Here is a 25551-nt window from a genome sequence, read left to right as displayed (position 1 = left end):
ACCGCTATTTAAAGACATTTCAGTGATGCAGGTGGAAGTAAACAGGAAAAGGGGAAGAGCAGCTGCTGATGAAGAAGGAGCACGGCTTTCTGCTGTACTTTGAGAAAGGAAATTAAATCAAGAGTAATTTAAGTTTGGAGAATCGGCTTCTGTCTTTTATCTGTTTATAAGTATAAAATCACTGTACAACAAACATCCTTTTCTTCTATGTTGCCTTGATACGTTTTTTGCTCCCCCTCATGTTGCCTCTGGTATGTATCCTCCGTTATTCAGAGCTAATGTCGAGCAGACTAACCTGTAAATGGCATCATATGCATCTTTCTCCACCTACTTTATCCAAGTGCTCTAAGGTCAGAATATATCTGAGAAAACATTGTGGATCTGTGGGTGAATTCTGTTTCCCTGGAAAAAAAGGCACTAGTTAAATACCTTATGGCTGTAGCCCGGACCCACAAATGTTTTAGAACTGCAGAAGTGTGTCTGAAGGATTTTTTTAAATGTTTTTATATATATATATATATTTTTTCCAATAAAGATATTGGAACCAATCATTGTTTGTTTACAGCAACCAGCCAGCTCCAGTTGGTAAATGGCTGGGATCATGCCGGTAGAAAGGAATCCAGTTGTTCCATTAATAAGCCATTAACTTACTGGGAATACTGCAATACGTTTTGACAGACAGGCAATCACTTTATCGGCCATAGTAAGATGTAAGTTTTATAAAATTCGGTTTATTTACATTTTTGTGCCGATGAAAAGAACAGCTGTCGAAACACTGTGCAGTATTTTTAGTATGATCATTCATATTGCTGTTATCGCATTCCTCCATTCCTTACAGTGAAGCATGAGGCCAACCCCAAATGACAATTGCCTCTGGTGCGTGGATCCAAGAAGAAATACCCCCCTGACTCTCTTCCACAGCTACATCTTAAACACAGTCTTGAACTACCATTTTTCCCTTTGACCAATTGGGATCTGAAATCTATGGCATGATTACTACAATATTAGATTCTGAAATGATTACTTACCAAAAAATATACATTAGCATTAATATCATTGGAGGACACTGCACCATGGGTATAGCCCCTTGCCAATAGTAGGCTGACACTAGGTAGGAAAAGTCTTGGCTCCGCCAAGCCGTACCCTTCCCACAGTCTAAAGCCATTTTTAGCCTAGTTGTCCGTAGAAGGCAGACATGACCTGATTCTCAGGTCTGCTGCAATTTTTCTTTTCCTTTAATTTCTTTTCTCTCCTGAGCTGCAGGTTGTTTGTCAGCCTGGTCACCAGCCTAGTTAACTCAGGCAGTTTTTTGCATCACTTTCCATCACCACCGGTCACCTAACATGTTGTGTGCATCCGCAGGTGGAGTACCAGTGACTACACTATATGTGCGAGATTACTGAGAAAGTAACCCCGCATACACCCGAAGACAACGTAGGGTGAATATGACAATCGTCCCCCCACTATAAGGTATATTTCTTAATGGGGTCCTATCTGAGTGGGTACTTTTTTATTGGGATAGTGAAGTCCCTATCTAAGGAACATACCTTGGTTAACAATGCTGCTGAGGAAGTGAACCTGCGTGCATCCAAAGACTACATAGGGTGAGTATGAAAATCCCCCCTTCCCCTCCTAGAAGGGGAATTCCTACTTGGGGTCCTATCTGAGGGGGTACACTTTATTTAGTAGGAAAGTCTCTTTCTATGGGACATACCTTAGGTAACCATGTTGCACCATATTACCCCCTGACTTTAATCTGTGCTAGACTGCAATATGTGACTGCACACACCACGCCCCCTCGTGGTCACATGAACCAAGTGGGCCTATCGGCCGCCCAGCATAGTTTCATTGGATACTTGGAGGAAGTATTTTGTGAGGAGGGGGGCTTAGGAACAGTGCAGCCTTTTCCAGGGCGCGTGCACCTGGACAGTCCTTGTTCTTCCCGCAGCATTGCTTCAGCCAGATTTCGGGTGCCGGCGCCATTTCACGGCGTTGCTATACAGGGCATCTCTTTGCTGTTGCTCCAGGAGCCACTTCTTTAGCCTCTCCAGTTTTCTGTAATGCAGATACAGCACAAGGGGTACGCTAGCCTTATGGCTGAATTATCAGGTTTTTTATTATCAGGGTCCTTTTATTTTTTTCATAGGTGCAGCCTCCCCAGGGGTTCACTCTTTCCTCTGATACTGTTGCTTGCCAGTTAGTTGTCTGTTTTTCTGTTACCCTCTCCCTTGTGACAAGTCTTCATCTGGGGAGCATCCCACCTTGCAGCCAGCACAGGTGGGCATGGATACATACTATGCCTGCGTTGAGTGATATAAAGTTTACATGCAGCCTGTGTACCTCATTCTGCCCAGTGTCTAAAATCCAACACCCCCCCCCTGAGGATGTGGCCCTCCTAGAATGGGTGAAGTCCTTTCGTAAGGCCTTTTTGGGACGTTTCCATTCTTCCAAACCATGGTTGAGTCTTTTGAAGCACTTGCTTTCCCAGATAACGGCAAAACTCAATGCCTCTTTTTCCCCTCCTTGGATAATACAATGTCTATCTCTCATGGTAGATCCCATAAGAAGCACAGAAGTGTCGTGGACAAGTCCCACTCCTCATCATGTTTCTTCCAAGGGTCCCCTATCAGCATCATCAATAGGGAAGCTGCTTCCAATCAGGATCAGTCTCTTTCGTCGAGTTTATCCTTCAATTCAAATTTAGATGCCAAACAGGACTCACAGTTGACAGCTGTCATGCAGGCGTTGATCTGTGCTGTGTGGGACACATTTCATGTAAAGGATGACCCCATCAGCCCTTCTCAGGAATAGGAGCCAAAGGCTATGCTTTTCAAACCATGGTGAAATTGTATGCAAAGAATAGAAATATCCTAACAGGCGACTTTTTCAACACTTATTACTACTCTGTTTTAATTCCAATAGGGCTTGATCTCAAAACAGTCTGTTTCTCATTCTGTGAATCCGCCTATCTCACGGGTTCCAAAAAGTACCACCATCCCACCGTTATATGCGGCATCACTTTGTGACCCTCTTTACAAGAACTTAGATTCCCAAACCAAGTCTGCATTAATGGTCGCAGGTTCTGCTTTGCACCTAGCTTTTGCATCCACTTGGGTGAGTAAGGTTTACTTGGTTTGGGGGAAACCGTTGCACTCCAGTATCCTAAATGGAGCGCCGGCAGAATATGGCTGAACTCATTTCTTAGGTGATCCACACAGCAAAGTTCTTATTTCTTGAGTCTGCTTCAATGCCCATGCATCGGCTTATTTAAATACCATTTAGCGCTCTATTTGGCCAAAATCTTGGGCAGGCGATCAGGCTTCTAATAAAGCCCTGGTTGGCCTTCCCTTTGCTGGTGGCAGACTTTTTAGAAAGCATCTGGACGAAATTAATTTTGAGGCTTCTGGCAGTAAGCGCTCCCCTCTGTCTCCGAATCGCCCAAGCCGTCCGCAGTCTTTTCCATTGTTCGAGGTTTCGGTCCTTTCCTAACTCTTGTCCCATAAGTCGTTTTCATCACGGAGACCAGACAAGAGGACTAGCTGCCTTGGCAACGATGCCCCAGAAGCCCTCCTCGTCTAAGACATTTTCGGCTTAAAGGTGTCCTCGCATTCGTATAGGCTCTCCGAGTGGGGGGGGTGACTTCTTTTCTTTTTGGAGACATGGCTCGCCCTTATAGGCAATGCCTGGGTTCGAGAGGTGGTGTCGACCGGTTACAAGATAAAGTTCTCGACCCTTCCCCCAGTAAGGTTTTTTTCTGTCGGCTCCTAGACTGTTCATTCCTTTTTTCTACAGAAAGTTATCGTTCCAGTCAGGATGTTTTCAGGGGTTCTACTCCAAAAAATTTCAGTCTGTCCAATCCAGGATTTTAAGAAGTTGAATGCTTCGTTTGTGTACGAAGGTTTCGCATAGAACCTCATGCATCGCGAATGTCGATATCATCGCTATCCCAAGGACCCACCAGCACTTCCTTCGTTTTGTGATATGTTCTCAACCTTACCAGTGTGTCGGTCTCCTCTTTGGACATGGGTCTTTGCCAAAGTCCTGGCAATTCTCATTTCAATTCTCCGTGGCATGGGGTTGCTGTCATCCCGTACCTGGACGGCCTCTTGGTTAAGGCCCCCTACAGAAAGGGCAATTTTCTCCATATCACTCCTAAACCAATTGAAAAGATTTAGGTGGATCATCAATGAGGAAAAAATTAAAGGTTGCCTTGAAATTGTCATGTGTGTTTTTGAGAGAGCGTAAATTTAGATTTTAAGCCCCAAAATGGGAGAGGGGCTGATGTGATGACAATCTATCAGCACTTTAAGGTCCCCTGCAAACAAAATGGAAATTTCCCTGCGGTCCGCAGTGTTTGTGCAAGGTTAATTGACGTGCTGCAGAGTAAGAATCCGGCATTTTAATTTTTGTACATGTTTTCTGTGCTGATTTTCCACAGTGTGTGGATGAGATTTGTTCAAATCCCTTCCTCTTTGCTACTGTGAGGTCGGATTTACACGAGAGTGTGCGTTTTGTGCGCGAAAAAGGCACTTAACAGCTCCGTGTGCCAGCAGCATATGATGCGTGGCTGCGTGGCCGCCATCATTATGACACTCTGTATGTTTGTAAACGGAAAAGCACGTGGCGCTTTTCTGTTTACATTCATACTTTTTACTGCTGTTGCGTGAATCACGCGCGTCACACGGAAGTGCTTCCGTGTGCTGCGTGTGATTTTTCACGCACCCATTGACTTCAATGGGTGCGTGATGCGCGAACAACGCACAAATATAGGACATGTCGTGCGTTTTATGCAGCGGACACACGCTGCGTGAAACTCACAGACAGTCTGCACGGCCCCATAGACTAACATAGGTCCGTGCGAGGCGCGTGAAAATCATGCGCGTTGCACGGACGTATATCACGTTCGTCTATCACGTTCGTCTAAATAAGCCCGAACACTGCAAAATTTACGTCCGGTGTAAAGTGGACCTAACTGTTCAGCCCCTAACCCACAGGCCAGAGACATGCTTTAAATAAGAGTTTGGGCATGCCCTTAAGTATCCTTGGTTCTGTAACCTGTATGTATACATGGAGAAAAAGCACTATGCACACCAAAGTGGAAATTCTTTTGCAGATAAATATTTTATTATATTTATAGCCAATGACAGTGCGACGTTTCGGTCAATACCATGACCTTCCTCAGGCACTTAGTCAATGTATGATCCTGTATGGATGGTGCATTCGTATGGCAGCTGACCGCTGTTGTTCGGCGCTACCTTAAGTATCATTGTTGGTTCTGTAACCTGTATGTATACATTTAACCCCCAGACTTTTGCTCATTTAGAAGAGGGTGATTATTTAAAACCTAATCCCACAACTCCTTCTCCACATTCCTTGGTCACCTATTCCCAGACTATAAATCATCCTTGTGCCAGGTGAGAAGGTTACAGTGCCATATTAACTCAAATAAGGCTGCCTATCTGCATTCCAGTGCCCCAGAGTGCACCTTCCAAATTCCAAGAACTGTAATTTATTTGTGACCCTGCCATCACCAGAGCTCTAAATTCCAATTCTATACGTTTGGAGAATGGCTGCTGTAAAACAGAGCTGTGTGAATGTTGGCATATTATTTTATTGCCTCCTGCTGAGGATCTGTCTGCTAGTTAGTTATATTAGGTCTCATCAGTCTGAGTGTGTTTTATTATTTACAGTAGGGATTATTAGTGCTTTTAAACACAATGGTGGTGGTAAGTAAAAGCTCTGCTCAGAATTGTACTTCTGTTAGCATGTTTGAGTCCATTGTTTTGTTTTTGGGTTTTTTAGTGAGCTCTCGTTGGTTTGCTTCTTGTGCATACAGTTGCAAGAAAAAGTGAACCCTTTTGCCAATCCTACCTGGATTTCTGCATTAATTACTAATGTGGTCTGATTGTCTATAATTGGGACTTAGATAACAAACACAATCTAACTAATCTAATAACACATGAATCGTTGTACTGTTAATGTGTTTTATATTTAGCACGTTGAGTAAACATCCACAGTTCAGAGAGAAAAATTAAGTGAATTGAATAACTTGTAGATCCCCTTTAACCCCTTAACGACCAGCCTATTTTAAACCTTAATGACCAGGCTATTTTTTAAGTTTTTCCATCGTCGCATTCCAAGAGCTATAACTTTTTTATTTTTGCGTCGACACAGCTGTAGAAGGCCTTGTTTTTTGCGGGACAAGTTGTATTTTTTAATAGCACCATTTTTAGGTACATATTATTTATTGATTAACTTTTTTCGGGTGGGGGATAGAAAAAAATCTGAAATTTCGCCACTCTTTTTTGCGTCCTAAATCTACGCCGTTTACCGTGTGGTAGAAATAACACAATAAGTTTATTCAGCAGGTTGTTACGATTGCAACGATACCAAATTTGTATAGTTTTTGTATGTTTTACTACTTTTACACAGTAAAAACGCATTTTTTTCAAAATTATTTGTTTTTGTGTCTCCATATTTGAAGAGCCGTAACGTTTTCATTTTTTCGCCGATGCGGTTGTATGAGGGCTTTTTTTTTGCGGGAAGACTTGTAGTTTTTATTGGTACCATTTTGGAGTAGATGCGACTTTTTGATCACTTTGTAATCACATTTTTTTAAAGTCAGGATTCACAGAAAACAATTTTTCAGTCGTTTTTTATTTAATTTTTTACGGCGTTCACCGTGCGGGTTAAGTAATGTAATAGCTTTATAGTCAAATATGCATAACTTTTTTACTTTATTTTGATTTTTTTAATAGTAAAGCAGTTTGTAAGGGGAAAAAGTGTTTTTTTTTCATTTTTTTTTCATTAACTTTATTAAACTTTTTTTTTTTACTAGTCCCACTAGGGGACTTCACTATGCGATCCTCCGATCGCTATTATAATCACTGCAATACTTTTGTATTGCAGTGTTTTACTACCTGTCCATTTAAAACGGACAGGCATCTGCTAGGTCATGCCTGCGGCATGATCTAGCAGGCATTCACTACAGGCAGACCTGGGGGCCTTTATTAGGCCCCCCCGCTGCCATGGGAGACACAGACACTCGGCGATCTTATCGACGGGTGTCGGTGGGATGAGAGGGAGCTCCCTCCCTCTCTCCAAAACCACTCAGATGCGGTGCTCGCTATTGAGCACCGCATCTGAGGGGTTAAATGGGTGAGATCGATACTAATATCGCTCTCACCCGGCAGAGCAGGGACGCCCCCAGCCCTCAGCTGCCTCTAGCAGCTGAGAGCAGGGAGATCTGACCGCTCCCTGCTCTGTTTACTTATTCCGATTCTGCGACGTAAAAACTATGGCATCGGAATAAGGCCCGTTAGTGACCGACGTAAAAAGACTATGGGCCGGTTACTAACTGGTTAACCTCAATCACCCCCACCAAACGTTTACTGTAATTGCACATAGGATTTTCACAAAGTTGAGGAGAAATTTTGGACCATTGCTCTCTGTAAATATGCTTCATTTAATATTTCTGGGCTGTCTTGCGTGCACAGTGCTCTTCAGGTCATGTCACAGCATCTCGATAGGGTTAAAGAGACTCTGTCACCACATTATAAGTGCCCTATCTTTTACATAAGGAGATGGGCGCTATAATGTAGGTGACAGTGATGCTTTTTATTTAAAAAAAAACGATCTATTTTTACCACTTTATTAGCGATTTTAGATTTATGCTAATGAGTTGCTTAATGCCCAAGTGGGCGTATTTTTACTTTACACCAAGTGGGCGTTGTACAGGGGAGTGTATGACGCTGACCAATCAGCCTCATGAACTCCTCTCCATTCATTTACCAATAACCAGGCTTTGTTTGCCTTTATTTAAAGGTCAAAGCACCTGTAAAACCCACACTTTCAATCTCCTCTCCTTAATTGAAACAACTCTTGCTGATTCGCCCTTGGAAGCCATTAACACAGGGGTTCACTTACTTTTCCTCCCTGTACGGTGGATGTGCTCAATAAAAGACATGAACGGTACAACTGTTTATGTGTTATTAGATTGTGTTTGTCTATAATTGTGACTTGGGTAAAAATCAGACCACATTTTATTAGTTATCAATGCAGAAATCCAGGTAATTTTAAATGGTTCTTGTTCATGATGTTCAAAAAAAAATTTTTTTTTTCATTGTCGACCCCCTTATTGAATCATAGTGTTACTTACTACAATGGAGTGTAGCACAGGCTTTCTCCAAGGACAATATGACAACCATGTAATGTTTGATTTATACTACGGTCACCAGCGGAAATGAGTGTGCTGAGCCCAATCCTGCAGGAGGGCTCCCTTTGTGGCGGGGTTCTCTTTTCTATTACATCCATATGTTCTAGTAAGTGATAGGGATTGTCTACAACAGATAACCTAAGATTACTACTATTTTTTCAACTCCTCTATAAATATACCCGCATAGACCAGCCCAAGCATACAATACATTGAATGTAATAAACAGGTGTTTTGTTTTTTCATTTGACAATCTCTTGTCGGGGCATTATCTTACGTGTTTATGTTGATATCGACCATGAATCCGTTTCCACCTCATGTCTATGGCCGGCTTGGGAACAAGAAAATCCTGACGTCCAGAATTCAAAGCAATTTTTTGTTTGTTTGTATTTGCATGTCTGTAAATGAAGGTTATGGTTGCACTTTAAGATTTAGGAGAAGTATAAATTTAATAAGCAAATCTGTTTAGCTTATCTTCCGGCATGCTGTGTTTCCACAGTGATACTTGGTGGAGGCAGACAGGAGAGAACATTATGTGCCTTGACTTTTACCTTGAAAAATATTCATGTGTGTTTATGTGCTTTCCTCCATTTTCTATGACGCTTCATGCCTTGCTGTTAGTGTCAGATGAAAAATACGTACATGCTCTATGAATGACTGGGGAATTTTGTTCCTTCGTAAACCTAGTTTAGCAATATTTGGTATAGGCCAATTTTAGTTAGCGATTTGTAAGGTTACTTAATTGGAGGAGGGAGCCAAGTATATTATATTGGCTAGGCACTGTAGTTGGCACGTTTTTTATTGGTCTTCTGGGTATCTACAAATTGGTCGTCTCCAAAAGTTGAGTCGTAGTTTTGAGCACGTGTCTGGCTCATCTCTGCTATTCTTCTGCTAATCTTTGACAGCCAATCAGATCTCATCATTCACTTCTGGACAGAACAAAATGTGTTACTAGATTTTATTATTTCCTTTATATTTGTTATTTATATTGTCCATTGTATCCAGAAAACTTATTGTTCGCATGGCAGAGATGTGTGCACATTTATACCGGACCATCCCTTGTTTTCCATTTCAGAATAACCCCGGGCAGCCTCCTCCTTCCTTGAAGAAGATGATCCAAATGGCAGGGGAGATTGCAGATGGGATGTCATATCTCAATGCAAATAAATTTGTGCACAGAGACTTAGCAGCTAGAAACTGCATGGTAGCAGAAGATTTCGCAGTCAAAATCGGAGGTAAATTTGGTTTTCTTTGCATTTTATTTAAAGAAATCTAATGTTCGACTAGGTTTGCTTGTACTGTATGTGTGCGCGTGTGTGTATGTATGTATGTATGTGTGTGTGTGTGTGTGTGTGTGTGTGTGTGTGTGTGTGTATATGTATGTATGTGTGTATATATATATATATATATATATATATATATACACACACACACACGTCCTTCTCAATGAATTATAATATCTTCAAAAAGTTAATTTATTTCAGTAATTCAATTCAAAAAGTGAAACTCCTATATTATATAGATTCATTACACACAGAGTGATCTATTTTCAGCGTTTTTTTCTTCTAATGTTGATGATTATGGTAACTGTTAATGAAAACCCAAAATGTAGTGTCTCAGAAAATTAGAATATTATATAAGCCCAATTTCAAAAATTATTTTTAATACCGAAATGTTGTCCTACTGAAAAGTATGTACAGTATATGCCCTCAATACTTTTTGCGGCTCCTTTTGCATGAATTACTGCATCAATGCGGCGTGGCATGGAGGCGATCAGCCTGTGGCACTGCTGAGGTGTTATCAATGCGGCGTGGCATGGAGGCGATCAGCCTGTGGCACTGCTGAGGTGTTATCAATGCGGCGTGGCATGGAGGCGATCAGCCTGTGGCACTGCTGAGGTGTTATGGAAGCCCAGGTTGCTTTGATAGCGGCCTTCAGCTCATCTGCATTGTTGGGTCTGGTGTCTCATCTTCCTCTTGACAATACCCCATAGATTGTCTATTGGGTTTAGGTCAGGCGAGTTTGCTGACCAATCAAGCGCAGTGACACTGTGGTTATTACACCAGGTATTGGTACTTTTGACAGTGTGGGCAGGTGCCAAGTCCTGCTGGAAAATTAAATCAGCATCTTCATAAAGCTTGTCAGCAGAGGGAAGCATGAAGTGCTCTAAAATTTCCTGGTAGACGCTGCGCTGACTCTGGACTTGATAAGACTTTGGACCACTGCGCAAGTGTTGGTCAACTGAGTTATGTTTTTAGATGAAAATAAATTTTGCATTTCATTTGGAAATCTCGGTCCCAGAGTCTGGAGGAAGAGTGGAGAGGCATCAATCCAAGTTGCTTGTGGTCCAGTGTGAAGTTTCCACAGTCAGTGATGGTTTGGGGAGCCATGTCATCTGCTGGTGTTGGTCCACTGTGTTATATCAAGTCCAGAGTCAGCGCAGCCGTCTAGCAGGACATTTTAGCGCACTTCATGCTTCCCTCTGCTGACAAGCTTTATGGAGATGCCGATTTCATTTTCCTGCAGTACTTGGCACCTGCCCACACTGGCAAAAGTGCCAATACCTGGTTTAATAACCTTTTTCAAGCATGGTGTCACATTGATAACAGTGATATAAATCGCATGTGCATCATTTACATAATGAACAATCAATATAGTGTTGTACAAATTTTAAAATCCATAAGAGTACATAATAAACTCAGGTCGTGAAATGTGTTGGCAATAGCAGTGTACATGTGATAAATACAAAACATAAAAAAACATATTCCAACATTAAATACAAACATATATGCTTGATTACTATATAATCAAACATGCAAATACATGTGTTTAAATTAGGACATTAGGGCCACTCACCAATCAGGACAGTAGTATGTAATCCATAGTGATACACTATCATGAAACCATGCTCCTGTTGACTTAGTGCACATGTCTGTAACCTTTGACCGGAAGTGAATCGTTGCTATGCAACCACATGATACACAAGTGTGTGAGTATGTGTGTATGTATATATATATATATATATATATGTATGTGTATATATATATATATATATATATATATACATACTCACACACGGGAAAGGAAAGTACTATTTGGTGAATGTTTACATCTGTGTCTGGGGAGGGGCTGCAGCTGTGTTGGTTCCAGATTCTCTATAACCTTCAAAAATATATGTACTGAAGTGTATATATTGTATTTCGTGAAATTAATTGATTGTTCCGTGTAGAAGCACAACTTCAAAAATTGGAAATGCTAGTTCCAAAGTTGGGCTTGGTTTTTCTATCCACAATCTTGCTTGCCTTGTTCTTCAAATTGATCTGGATCATGGAGATGTGCTATGATCTGGCCATCCTCTTGGTTCTGGATGGAAGCAATAGTTTTATTGTTGATCGCAGTTTTTATTTACATTGGCCAATTATTGTTCGAAACGTGGGAATTGTCACAATAATGGGCCAATGTAAACGGGCCTTAATCATGTTGGTCGTAAATGTTGACCACTAATTACTTAAATGCCCTCAGTGTTGGAACCAAATTTTAACTTCGCCTCAGTTTAAGGTTGTTCCTGCCTCAATACTTTGGGAACATAGTTTCAATTTGTTTCTTTCAATCATTATTTTGTTTTTATCTCTAGACTTTGGAATGACCCGAGACATTTATGAGACAGATTATTATCGAAAGGGAGGAAAAGGTCTTCTTCCAGTTCGCTGGATGTCCCCAGAATCCCTCAAGGATGGTGTCTTCACCACTCACTCTGATGTCTGGTAAAAAGCAATATTGAATGCATTCCTGGTAGTGTGGCTTGAAAAGAAATCGTTATAAAAGGATAAAATAAAATTGGACTTTCTTAGATTTTGTAACCTTTTGATCTTCCTCATCTCTGTAGGTCATTTGGTGTAGTGTTATGGGAGATAGCTACACTGGCCGAGCAGCCATACCACGGCATGTCTAATGAGCAGGTTCTCCGTTTCGTCATGGAAGGAGGTCTCCTGGAGAAGCCAGATAACTGCCCAGATATGCTGTATGTAACACCTCCTTTATCTTTATTTCAAGGTGTCCGTGTATAGTCAATGAGGAACAGCATCCAAAGAGCAGAAAGTGACTTTGGAATCACCTGGATTTCTGCATTGATTACATACAAAATGTGGTCTGATTGTTATCTAAGGAACAATAATAGACACACAATCTGACTAAACTTTTTTTTTTTTTAATTGTCATTTTATATTTTACGTAGGAAAATGTCATCATGTTATAATAAACCATATCACAAAAGAGAGAAAAAACCTAATCTAAAAAAAACCTTACAGAGTAACTCCATATTCCTAAGTGCAAGCCCCCAAAGCGGGCCAGATCCACAAAATTATGGCTTTCACGGCATCCAAAGAGGAGCATAAAAAGAAGGAAATGACTCGAAGTCCATACCACCTTCTATCATCCCCTCTGAGCCCAGTACCTCCATCCAAACCCACAACATTCAACACATCCATCCTGTTTAAATCAATCGGCTGCATGCTCCACCTTCTCTCTCCTATCGGGTTCCAGCCCTTGGAGTTAATTCATATGGATTTGTTCCAAGGCTTCCTCGCCTTTTCATTAGTATAAACCCATGAGTGCCGCCTCCCTACCTATATAAATCAGCGTCACCACTCTTCCGGAGAAGGGCAAGCCCCATACATGGCCATATTACTCTACTCAGCCTTCAATTGAAATCAAAAGAGCACAGCTTTAACTGAGCAAACATATTACTACATTTCGAAATCAGGATCTCTTAATATTTCCATTCTCAGAACCATGTACTCGAGGCAGGGGGCTGAAATATCTTTTCAGGGGTATAATCTATTCACACCTACCTATTTATCATTTTATTCCCTATTCTAACCCTTATCTTATCCTCGCCCGTTTTGGTTCAACTGTAAGGCCCCATGCACGCGACCGTATTTTTTCATCCGTAATTACGGACCCATTAATTTCTATTGGCCACGGACACCTTTACGTATTTTTACGGAATGAGTGTCCGAACTGAAAAATTTTGTAACCTGTCCTATTCTTGTCCGTAATTACGGCACAGACTATCCCATAGAAGCCTATGGACGCTTTCCGTAAATACGGACGGCTACGGATGTACATCCGTAGACCATCTATATTTACGAAAGCGTTGCTGTGCAACATGTTGGTGACCTCGTTTGCAGCCTCCCTCTTTTTTACGGGTCCATATATACAGATCAAATACTGGTGCACTACGGACCATATTTGCGGATACTGTTCCGTATATACAGATAAGTTACGGATGACTACGGATACGTATTTACGGACAGTATTTACAGATAGATGAAAAGACGATCGTGTTAATGGGTTCATCTTGAGCTCCCACTGTACAATCGCCAGTACAAATAGAAAAAAAAGACAAAACGTTTTTATCCTCCCCCCTGAACCACCCCAGCATCGTTCTGGGAAAAAAAAGAAAGCAAAAGGAAATTGTCAAGATATTGTCGGTCAGTCCTACCCAACAAGTACCTTTCCCACACCTCCCATCTCATTCCCTATTTTTTGTTTGCGACTGGGGGAATTACATGCCATTTTTTCATGATGGATCAATTTTCTTAAAGAGAACCCTTCACCTCCCCATACATGTGCAGCATGTAATGGGGAGGGCTGCACAAACCCTGGGGCACTTTACATTTTTTTTTCTACCTCCCTCCGTTATTTAGATATCGGTGCCGTTATATTTGGTGCCCGATATTTAAATAACCCCCTGAACTGTGAACGGGGTGTGTGCCGGCAAGGAGGCGTGTTACTATGGCTGTGACACTGCCAAATCGGATAGCAAGAGCGAGGACAGAGTGTGCGCACGCTCTCACTCTTCAGCTTTCAAGATCAGTCTTCTGCCGAACTGCCAAGGGGGTCTGTCACTGCTACGGACAGTGTAAAAGCTGGGGAGCGCTTGCACTGTCCGTAACAGTGACACGCCCCCTTGACAGTTCGGCAGACGATCAGGGGATTATTTAAATATCGGGCGCCAAGTATAATGACACAGATATCGAAATAACGGCGGGAGGTAGAAAAAAAAAAAGTAAAGTGCCCCAGGGTGTCAAATTACCCTTATTACTCCTGCACCTCCAACAGGCATCCGATTCCCCATAACCCATTTTTTTCATTCAACTGGTGGTATAATAAGCCCTACTGATAATATACATTTATTAAATTCTTTGGGGGGCAAACAAAGACATCCTAAAAACATTCACCAGGAAATTAATCCATGACCTTTTCTGAGATAACCCCCAGATCTGTTTACCACTTTAGCCTCAGTTTTTCATACTTTCTATTCCCAAGCTGGATCTTATATGCTTATAAACCTTCTCCAATCCTTTTTTGAACTTTTTGTTTGAGGTAAGGTATCTAAGGTTTGCTGCATTATGAAAATAGATCTTTTTATTGATCCCCTCTTTTTCCACCCCCGATATCAATTGCTAGTAATACAGAACATGTCTCTCTTCCACCTGACATTCTCTCACAATCGTCGGGAAAGATTTAACATGTTCATTATCCTATAACTCCGTGAGTCTTGTTAATTCTTTGACCAAAATTCCAGGTTACCATTTTTCTTCACGTCAGAGAGGCCTTTTTTAAAGTGGTATAAATATCAGGATCGCTAATGTTGAAGTACTTTTTAACTTCTCCCACACTCTGCACAGCAAAAGACCAGTCTCAGGGAAGTGTTTCTTCAGAGCCCCACTTTACAGGGTATCCAAAAACATCCCCCCCCCTCAAATGTTCCATAATCATTTTATCATGTATGTTATTATTTATCTCTAGAGCCCAACCTTGTATCCATAAAATCTGTGCTGCTATAAAGCTAATCCATATATCTGGTGTAGCCATACCGCCTTAATTTTAGTGTTTTTTAAATGTTCCAGACTTATTCTGGGTATTTTCCGGCCCACAAAAAGTCTTGATATATATATTCAAAAGAACCCAACAATTTTCTATGAATCCAAACCGGACTGTTAGATACCACATACATCAGTTGTGGCTGCAAGATAGATTTAATTAGAGCAGTTTTTCCGGCCATGGAAATATGGATTTTAGACCAGACCTTGATTTTAGGTTTAAATTTTTGTAGCAGATGTGTCACGTTTAATCTCCGATAGTTCTGGGGATCTCTAGATATCTCTATCACAAGATACTTGAAGGTCTGGGACGCTAACTAGAATAATAAAACACAAACTGTTTATTGTTACTTTCTTTTATTGAGCACATTGAGGAGACATCCACGGTTCAGGGAGAAAAAGAAAGTGACCCACTGTGTAGTTGTTTTGGTGGCATAACCCCTAAATAAAGCTTAATCATTGTATAGAAAAATGTTGCGCAACTTTTTGGTTGGCAGAAGATTCTCTCAGGGGAGATAATTTGTGGCTTAGCTTTTTACACCGGCCAGCACTCGTCTCGATCGGTGCTCGCTGCCTCGGCCGTCGTTGATCGGCGCTCGTTTGCTGCTGTCACACGGAGCTATGGATGGGGACGAGCGGTCGTTACTCTGATCGCTCGTCCCCATACATTATCATGTCAGCAGCGCGTCTCCCTGATAATATTTTACTTTTATAAAACGATACGATCAGCAGATAAACAATCGTTTGCTCGGTCATCTGCTGATCGCAGCCCTTTTTACACAGGGCAATTGTCGCCAACGAGTGTTCTATGAACGCTCGTCTGCCCGATAATCGTCCAGTGTAAAACCCCCTTTACACAGGAATGACTTGCAGTATGATCTCCTCATGGTTTTGCAACAGATAAGAGGCGGCAACATTTTAGTGCTGCAGCTGCTGTACCATAAGGCACTACATCTGCACTATAGATACAATAGTTTGCCCCCTGGTGGCTGCAACTAAACATATGACATGCTCAATAATGCTTCATGTTTGCAGAGCTGCATGAGTATTCGATATTTTTCAGACAAAATTACATAAACATAGTAGCAATTTGCACACTTCTGCTCCTCTAAGGCCCTGTTCACACAGAGAGGTTTTTGCCACGGGAAAAAAAAACGTCCAAAATTGACTCCCATTGATTTCAATGGGAGGTGGAGGCGTTTTTTTTTTTTGTTTTTTTTTACCGCAAGCAAAAAGAAGCGACATACCCTATCTTGAGGCCTTTTCTGTTTCCAAAACCCCATTGAAATCAATGGGAGACGGAAATAAACGTCTTTTTTGACTTGTTTGCGTTTTTTTATTTTTCCAGGCAGAATTTTCTGTCTGCAAAAAACTCTGTGTGAACAGAAACCACTTTAGGCTTTGGTCATAAAATTTTATGCAAAAACTATTTGAAAACTGCACTCTGTAAACACACCCCAAAGGTCTATTAGTCAGTATTGACTTTATATATTATCATCATTCTTCATCAGTCCATGGTCTGGTCTGACAAAGCGTTAAATTCATACAGCTTTTATGAGCGTGTTTTCTACTGCTATAAAGAATGTAGTATCTTTATTCATTTTAGTCTCTGAATTTAGTATGTGATGTAGACCATGCATAATTGTCTACGGGTCTACATAATGTCTCATAACTTTCATTTTAGTTTCTTTATTTAGATTACGGTAGTCTGGAAGAAAAAAATTTGTTATTATTTTTAAATGTGGTAGATATTTAGTTTGTATTTTTAAGCACTTTCTTGTACGTGGCAGTATTGGAGACGCACACTTTCTTCCTGTATTGCCTGTTTAGATAATGCAACAGGATGTATGTGCTTTATGGCATCTGAAGTAAATGAGTTACTTGACAGATAAAGGTCTGTAGAGTATTACAATCTCCAGGAAGAGATGGTATGCAGCCTCTTCCCCAAAGACTGGAGAGTGACAGGAGAGATGCATACAGAGCCTTATCTGTGTATATAGTGTCACTATCTGGCCTTATCTAGTCCTCCAGCAGTACAATAGAGCCATGTGTGCGGCGCGATCTGCGGGGGGGGGTCTGTGTGCAGCGCGATCTGCGGTGGGGGGTCTGTGTGCGGCACGATCTGCGGGGGGGGGTCTGTGTGCGGCGCGATCTGCGGGGGGGGGTCTGTGTGCGGCGCGATCTGCGGGGGGGGTTCTGTGCGGCGCGATCTGCGGGAGGGGGTCTGTGCGGCGCGATCTGCGGGGGGTCTGTGTGTGGTGCGATCTGTGGGGGGGTCTGTGGGTGGCGCGGTCTGCGGGGGAGCCTGTGGGTGGCGCGATCTGTGGGGGGGTCTGTGGGTGGCGCGGTCTGCGGGGGGGCCTGTGGGTGGCGCGATCTGTGGGGGGGGGGGGTCTGTGGGTGGCGCGGTCTGCGGGGGGGCCTGTGGGTGGCGCGGTCTGCAAGGGGGCTCTGGTGGATGATTTTTCCATTGGCCGGTAGCAGAGTTACACAACTGTAAAAAAAAATCCCCATCATGTAACTCTGCTACCTGTCAATTGAAAAGTCATCAACCATAGGGTCTCCCTCTTGACTTTCATTGTTCTCAGCCTTTTGGTTTGTCCTGCAGCTGCTGCTGTGATGAGCAAATGTTATACTCAAGTTAGGAAAAGTAACATAAAGCCGATATAACCTGAAATATAATATTGGTGATATCCATATTTTTTTTTGGTAAGTCTAGAGAACCGCAGTGAGAATATGATCTTGTTATTTGAAGAAGGATCTGGTCGTGATTTGATGTATTTATGTGGGATATTGGTCGTGGTTATGGGCGTGGCTTAAAAATTTCCCTCTTTTCCGAATTCAAAAGTTGGGAGGTATGCTCGTAGTGCATGTGATGCATCGGTAAAGTTTACTTGCTACTTAATTTTGGTGTAATATTTTTTATGTAGATAGAATAGGTTATTTACAGTATCTTCCCTGGCTTCTCTTTGATTTATTTCAGTCAGTTAAGTGTTGAAATAATTGATATCATATTCTGTGCAAACTCTAAATGAATGTTTCAGTTTCCATCCTCCCTTCTACTGACAGGGCATTTTCTTTTTGTATGAGCTCCGGTGATCGCTATCACAGTGTACGAGCTGCCTGCAAAACATGTTTGTTTTTGTGCGATTGAAAGATGAGTATCATGGGACCTTGGTGAAGAGGCCAGTTATGGGGGAAGGCCTTTATAGCTTGTCCTTTAGCGGATTCTCATAAACCCTGGCCACACATTATTCTTAGGGCCCTTTTACACTAGCAGATTTCTGACCGTAAACGAGCGGCGATCAACGGTATAGCACGTCTATCGCAGTTCAGTTACATGGAGCAATCACTGCACTTTATGGATGCGAACAAGATTGTTCATCCCCATACAGTTTGCATAATTGTCGGCAGCACATTCCCGTTTACACGGGTAGATGTGCTGCCGACAACGATGATTTTTACTCCCACATAAAAGATGCGGTCAGCCCCCAAGCGTTGGCTTATCGTCTGATCACTTGAACCCTTTTAAATGAGACGATGATCGCAAACAAGTGTTCCGTTCCCCGATTATTGGTCCATGTAAAAAGGCTTTAAGCCCTCTATACTGACAGTTCTTTTTTTATGAATAATTCGTTTATTAATCATAATTTCCTGTCATTATTAATTTGGCGGCAAATATCTATGAATATTTAGTAAGATAATTTGGTTACAACACGTCTCTTCTCCCTTACGTTGTTTGTCCGGCATAAGCAATTTACAAATGTTGGTTTGTTCTATTTGCCGTGGTGCTTTTCAGTCATAAACCAGATACATTGTGATGCGTAGGCATGTTGTAGTATAGCGCTATAAAAGCTGGGTCAGGATGCAATATAGCAGCTTATGGTTGTCCCCATTGCACAAAATTCTAACTATTCTTGGAAAAAGTGTGGTCCTTGACATGCTGCAAAGGGCCCATTTGTAAAAACTGCATATGGACCTCTTGCTCTCAAACTACAATTTTGAGGAGAGGAAGGCGCATGGAGTACCTCTCTAATGGCTCCCATTGGCATGCCAGTCTAAACCAGTAATTATGGGCATAGTTATCGCATACCATCTAATAGACGGAAGGAAGAGCTCTTATTTTTCTTGTAAGGGCAGTGGACCCTCTGGCCAACAAGGCCCCTGTTCGATTGCAAATATGGTATGGCTGCCTTTGCTGCTGACATTGCTGTAGAAGCACATACAGTGTAATAACTTTCAGCAGGATAAGGGTCCGTTCACACGTTGCGTAAATACTGCGGAGTTTCCACATGGAATTTGTTTTGTGGAAAATCCGCAGCAAATGCAGTAGCAGCGTATTGTATTTGCGTAAACGCTTATTTGTCGCGGGTTTTCCCCATTGAGTACAATGGGAGGTAAATCCCGCAACAAAAAGCAGATGCGTTTTTTGCAGCAGGTTCGCAGTGATTTCACGCAAAAAACGCAAGTCTGCAAAAAAATAAATCTTCTACTTACCCAGGAGTCTGTTTTTCTTCCTCCAGGTCAGCCTCCTGGGATGACATTTCATCCCATGTGACCGCTGCAGCCAATCACAGGCTGTAGCGGCAGTTTTCTGCAGCAGACATTGCTGGCGAAAAACTGTACCACAGTTTGCGGTTTTTGCGGCGCGCAGGGAGGATACGCTGCGTGCTTTTACGCAGCGTACCCGCCCCGTGTGACCTCAGCCTAACAGTCCTGGTGGTTGGTGTATTTACGTGTCCCTGTTCATTTCATCACCCATGTGCAAGCTTTTTCTGTGGTGCCTTTTTGTATGGTGAAAGATATCCATCCTCCAAATGGGGTTGTGGTGTGCTTGTTCGCACGTGATTCCTTTCTTTTGTGCACGAGGCAGCAGCTCCTTGAGATTCAGTAAACAAGGTATTAAATCCACACGGGAGGGGAAGAGGGGGATTAAAAAGCATTCCATTTATGGCAAGAGCTGGAAGCTTGGTCAGTTAGGAATGGCTCCGGGAGCGTCAAGTGACAGAGCTCTGTGTGCACGTCAGACGCTCAGACCTGACTCCCCAGCATGGACCCCACGTGAAGAGTACAGGAGAGGTCCTGTGTTTAGAAAAACGTACAGGAAAAGGCCACTTAATGGGAATAGACTGAATGTCGTACATCTGACTTTTATTTTAATTGCCATTCATTATAGGAATATCCTTTAAGTCCTCATGCAAACTATCTCTGCTTTTGAAGCTTAAAATGTGCTGCAGTGATCACTATTCTTATTAAATATGCGTTTTATATACTTCCGTGAATTAATCCGTTTTTCTTCTTGTCGTGTGCATTAATTCATTCATCGGTAAACTCCATATCACATCTCAGTTATTCTGCATGAGTGGGAATATAAAATTATGAATATAGTTAGTAGAGTGCAAGTTTTACTTAGGCTGGATAAACACATGCAGGTTTCGTTGTAGGGCCGGGTTCACACGCAGCTGAAATACTGCCTTTTTTTCCTCAATGGATTTAGTTGCAAAAATCGGCAGCATAATACAGTAGCGGCAGCGTGGATGAGACTTGAACAAATCTCATTCATCCACACGCTGCGTATGTGATAAGCGGGGAAAAAACGCTCAAATTGACCTGCGGTGCGTTTTTTTAAAATCTGCATCATGTCAATTGTATTTGTGTAATCGCTGCTTTTTTGTTGCAGGTTTTCCCCATTGAATTCAGGGGAAATAAAACCCGCAACAAATAGCAGATGTTGCGATTTTTGCGGTGAAAAAGCTGCGATTCCTCCGCAAAAATCGCAACTCTGGGGAAAAAAATAAATAAATCTTATAGCTACTGAGAATTCTGTGCTGCTTCATCCAAGCCGCCCTCCTGGGATGACGTTTCATCTCATGTAGCTGAGCACAGGAATGGATTAGACAGAGAAGTATATGTCGTAAACAAGAATAGAAAAAGGAACCTCCAGCTCACCTTTGTTGTATATATGATTTTGGGTAGTCATGCACGGATCCTCATGTCGGCACACGTTGAGTAGACAGAACTAGGAAAAGCAAGGTTGGATCCAGCACGGAAAATAAGATAAAATGGAAAGGATTTTCCAAGTTTAATGGGCCAGTAGTTTGGCTGGTTAAAATCAGGATCTGGATACACAGCGTGACATCCTGATAGTGTAAGGAAAAAATAGTAGTAATGGTTGAAAGCCTACGCGTTTCAGACGCTGCGAGCGTCCTTAATCATGGCTGAAGCTGACTGACTATAGTGAAAAGCTGCCATATATACTTCCGTTTACATGTGTTGGTCATTAGCCCTAATTATGTATCCATGTGTTTATTCCGTAGCAATGTCGGTAAGTTGACTCTGTTATCAAATGTGGATACATTAACAATAAGATTTAAATAGGAGGAAGTTCGGATATTAAGACTGGAAGGTCAGATGTTTATGAGTAGTATATTCATTCTGACTTAGTTCTATGTGTAACTATCATGATCGTATTTGCTGGAACTGTCATCCTGAACAATATCCGGGTTAGAAGGTCAATTGTAGCTATGCTTGCGTTCCACAGGGTATGGTAACGCTGGACCGCATCACCGGAAGTGGCATCCCTAGCGGTGAAGAGTCAAGAGGAACTTTGAAGTCCGATCGTGAGTAAAAAATATATATATGAAAATATATATGTATATTAATTGCATATATATTTTATAAACTGTGTCAGGATTAAACCTTGATTGATGATGTTACTCGATAGATACAAACTACGGGCTATCTGTTAAATCCAAAAGACGGCCTCTTGACTTTTGTGCTTATGTATTAAAAGGAAGACTTGATGGCAAAAATGAAAAATTGATCAAGCGTGTTAATTAATTAATTTATCTAGATTAAATGAAGACTTGTATATATATGTAAATGCTTGATTGGAACAGTCAGCTATACGTATGGATGATCTAATGATGAAGTAAAAGCGGAACATGTGTGTAAAAGTAAAACGGAGAACGAAAAACGAAAAACGTAAGTGACAAAATATATATGGAACTTAGGTGTGTTGACATGGTGACTTTAAAAGAATGTGACGTGTAATAAGCATATAACATACACGCGACGTACTTAAAACGATGTGGACTTTGACAGAGGTAAATTACCCACGAATGGATAAATACTCCATTGGGTTTGTCGGATTACAAATAATAGTTGAATAGGATTATTTTATAAGCACCAGTGGGTTGTTAATGTCCCAATGGGAATATATATATTATGTTCTTATTGGAGGAAAGACATGTATCCATATTCTGGCCCTATATGGATACATGTCTTTCCTCCAATAAGAACATAATATATATATTCCCATTGGGACATTAACAACCCACTGGTGCTTATAAAATAATCCTATTCAACTATTATTTGTAATCCGACAAACCCAATGGAGTATTTATCCATTCGTGGGTAATTTACCTCTGTCAAAGTCCACATCGTTTTAAGTACGTCGCGTGTATGTTATATGCTTATTACACGTCACATTCTTTTAAAGTCACCATGTCAACACACCTAAGTTCCATATATATTTTGTCACTTAAGTTTTTCGTTTTTCGTTCTCCGTTTTACTTTTACACACATGTTCCGCTTTTACTTCATCATTAGATCATCCATACGTATAGCTGACTGTTCCAATCAAGCATTTACATATATATACAAGTCTTCATTTAATCTAGATAAATTCATTAATTAACACGCTTGATCAATTTTTCATTTTTGCCATCAAGTCTTCCTTTTAATACATAAGCACAAAAGTCAAGAGGCCGTCTTTTGGATTTAACAGATAGCCCGTAGTTTGTATCTATCGAGTAACATCATCAATCAAGGTTTAATCCTGACACAGTTTATAAAATATATATGCAATTAATATACATATATATTTTCATATATATATTTTTTACTCACGATCGGACTTCAAAGTTCCTCTTGACTCTTCACCGCTAGGGATGCCACTTCCGGTGATGCGGTCCAGCGTTACCATACCCTGTGGAACGCAAGCATAGCTACAATTGACCTTCTAACCCGGATATTGTTCAGGATGACAGTTCCAGCAAATACGATCATGATAGTTACACATAGAACTAAGTCAGAATGAATATACTACTCATAAACATCTGACCTTCCAGTCTTAATATCCGAACTTCCTCCTATTTAAATCTTATTGTTAATGTATCCACATTTGATAACAGAGTCAACTTACCGACATTGCTACGGAATAAACACATGGATACATAATTAGGGCTAATGACCAACACATGTAAACGGAAGTATATATGGCAGCTTTTCACTATAGTCAGTCAGCTTCAGCCATGATTAAGGACGCTCGCAGCGTCTGAAACGCGTAGGCTTTCAACCATTACTACTATTTTTTCCTTACACTATCAGGATGTCACGCTGTGTATCCAGATCCTGATTTTAACCAGCCAAACTACTGGCCCATTAAACTTGGAAAATCCTTTCCATTTTATCTTATTTTCCGTGCTGGATCCAACCTTGCTTTTCCGAGAAGTATATGTCCTCGCCTTATACTATTCATTCTTTTTTTGGATCCACTCCTGCCTTTGGCTCAAAATGCATCAAGCACTGCAACAAAGACTGCATGTGTGATACCAGCCTTCATGTATAGAAGTGATAAATGGTCAAGCACTGTGTCCTCTCTTCAGAAGGCAGACATGGCTATAATAGTGGCTACTTCATCTCTAATCGGTGTTGTTTTTTTGTTTCTCTCTCTGCCAGGTTTGAGTTGATGCGTATGTGCTGGCAATACAACCCTAAAATGAGGCCCTCATTCCTGGAAATAATCAGCAGCATTAAAGATGAGCTCGAACCAGCATTCAGAGAAGTGTCGTTCTTTTATAGTGAGGAGAACAAACCTCCAGATACGGAGGAGCTGGACCTGGAGGCAGAGAACATGGAGAACGTTCCATTGGATCCATCATGTACTCTGCAGACATCGGAGCATCTTGTTGGACACAAGGCTGAGAACGGCCCAGGTGTAGTGGTCTTAAGGGCAAGCTTTGATGAGAGGCAACCATACGCACACATGAATGGGGGACGTAAAAACGAGAGGGCACTACCTCTCCCCCAGTCCTCCGCCTGCTGATCCAGGCTTGAGGCCTGACGACACTTGTAGAAGTATAGCCCTTCGTGTGCATCAAAGACTTAACACGCGGAAGGCTTCCTCCGTATCCGTGCAAACACTAATCCACTTTCTCTTCTGGTTGGGCTTCAGCTGCCTACCATGTTGGCACTGGTGTACTTGGAGGACATGGTACGTCAGGCCAGTGCCCCCTGTAACTGTGTGTCACGGTAAGCCTATACCTGCTCTCACACAACAAGGATGAAAGCACTTCTTTCCCCTCAAGGTTTGGGCCAGAGCAAAGCAAACAAACTACTTTTTACCTTTGGCCCATTCTAAGAGACTTATTTAGTTCAAGCATATTGCAACCCAGAAATTTATTTAATTCTGCCAGTCTTTGCCAAATAGATTCTTTTTTTTTTTTATTCTCTTCAGCATGGACAGTGCGGATGTATGACGTCCCTTTTCATATCACAAGTCCATGCACAGAGTTAGTAATTTTTTTTTTGTCTAATGGGGAACTTGCTATCTAAATTAAGTATTTTATTTTATTAGTTTTTTTGTTTTTGTTTTGCGTGTGATGAGGTGGGAAGTGGGCTAATGCTGTAAATATATACATATATGTAATGTAATACATTCTGGAGAAAACTGGCAAAATATCACAACATGTCACAAGGAAAAGCAGGCAGGGGTTTACAGTAAAGAGTAAAGTTTTGCTTTTCAGGGGATCATGGATGATACAATGAGAAAATTGGATATTTGATAGAAGGCGGTGTATCCTGGTGAACAACAACTTTTCAGGCCATCTTTATTGGAATTTTGAGATCCTGTTTGTGCTGGAAATGTTTTGGAACAGGAGGCTTTCCTGAAAACCCCAGCCATCTCCACATCTCTGAACTTTCTTTCTTGCACCATATATATTTATATATATATATATATATATATATGTGTATATATATATATATATATATATATATATGTGTATGTGTGTATATATATATATATATATATATATATAAAATATAGTTTTTTTGGGGGGGTTGGGTGGGATTTTCTTTCTTGCGATGACTTTATAGAAGGTCCTTACAGTTCAATGTGAGGTCATAGCGTCATTTACATACACATTTTGTGTCCCTTTTATAACTTTTTTATGGTTCAGATATTCATCTATGTCTGTACAGAAAAAGGCTGCTATTTTTTCTTTATCTTTTGTGTATTTAATCTATGATAAAAAAAAAAAAAAGCTTAAAAAAAAAAAATGCACCTTCAGGTCTTCTCTTCCATCTCCTCATGTTCCTATCAAGCCTCTTCTCGTTTCACAGGGAACACACATACATACATACATACATACATACATACATACATAC

The 25551-nt window shown here is 41.3% G+C and overlaps 1 protein-coding gene across 2 annotated transcripts in view; it reads left to right on the top strand.

The window, feature by feature from the left end:
- Nucleotides 1–25091, top strand: part of IGF1R (insulin like growth factor 1 receptor) — a 183084-nt gene extending 157993 nt beyond the window's left edge. For both annotated transcript variants that reach the window (XM_075858234.1, XM_075858233.1), the window contains exons 18-21: nucleotides 9288–9447; nucleotides 11847–11976; nucleotides 12099–12233; nucleotides 23842–25091. In XM_075858234.1, coding sequence (XP_075714349.1) covers nucleotides 9288–9447; nucleotides 11847–11976; nucleotides 12099–12233; nucleotides 23842–24208 — 792 coding nt within the window. In that variant the 3' untranslated portion in view covers nucleotides 24209–25091. The remainder of the gene's footprint in view (nucleotides 1–9287; nucleotides 9448–11846; nucleotides 11977–12098; nucleotides 12234–23841) is intronic.
- The last annotated feature ends 460 nt before the right edge of the window (nucleotides 25092–25551 follow it).

This window comes from Rhinoderma darwinii, chromosome 3 (genome assembly GCF_050947455.1).
Source record: "Rhinoderma darwinii isolate aRhiDar2 chromosome 3, aRhiDar2.hap1, whole genome shotgun sequence".
NCBI lineage: Eukaryota > Metazoa > Chordata > Amphibia > Anura > Rhinodermatidae > Rhinoderma > Rhinoderma darwinii.
This window is presented reverse-complemented; position numbering and strand designations above follow the sequence as displayed.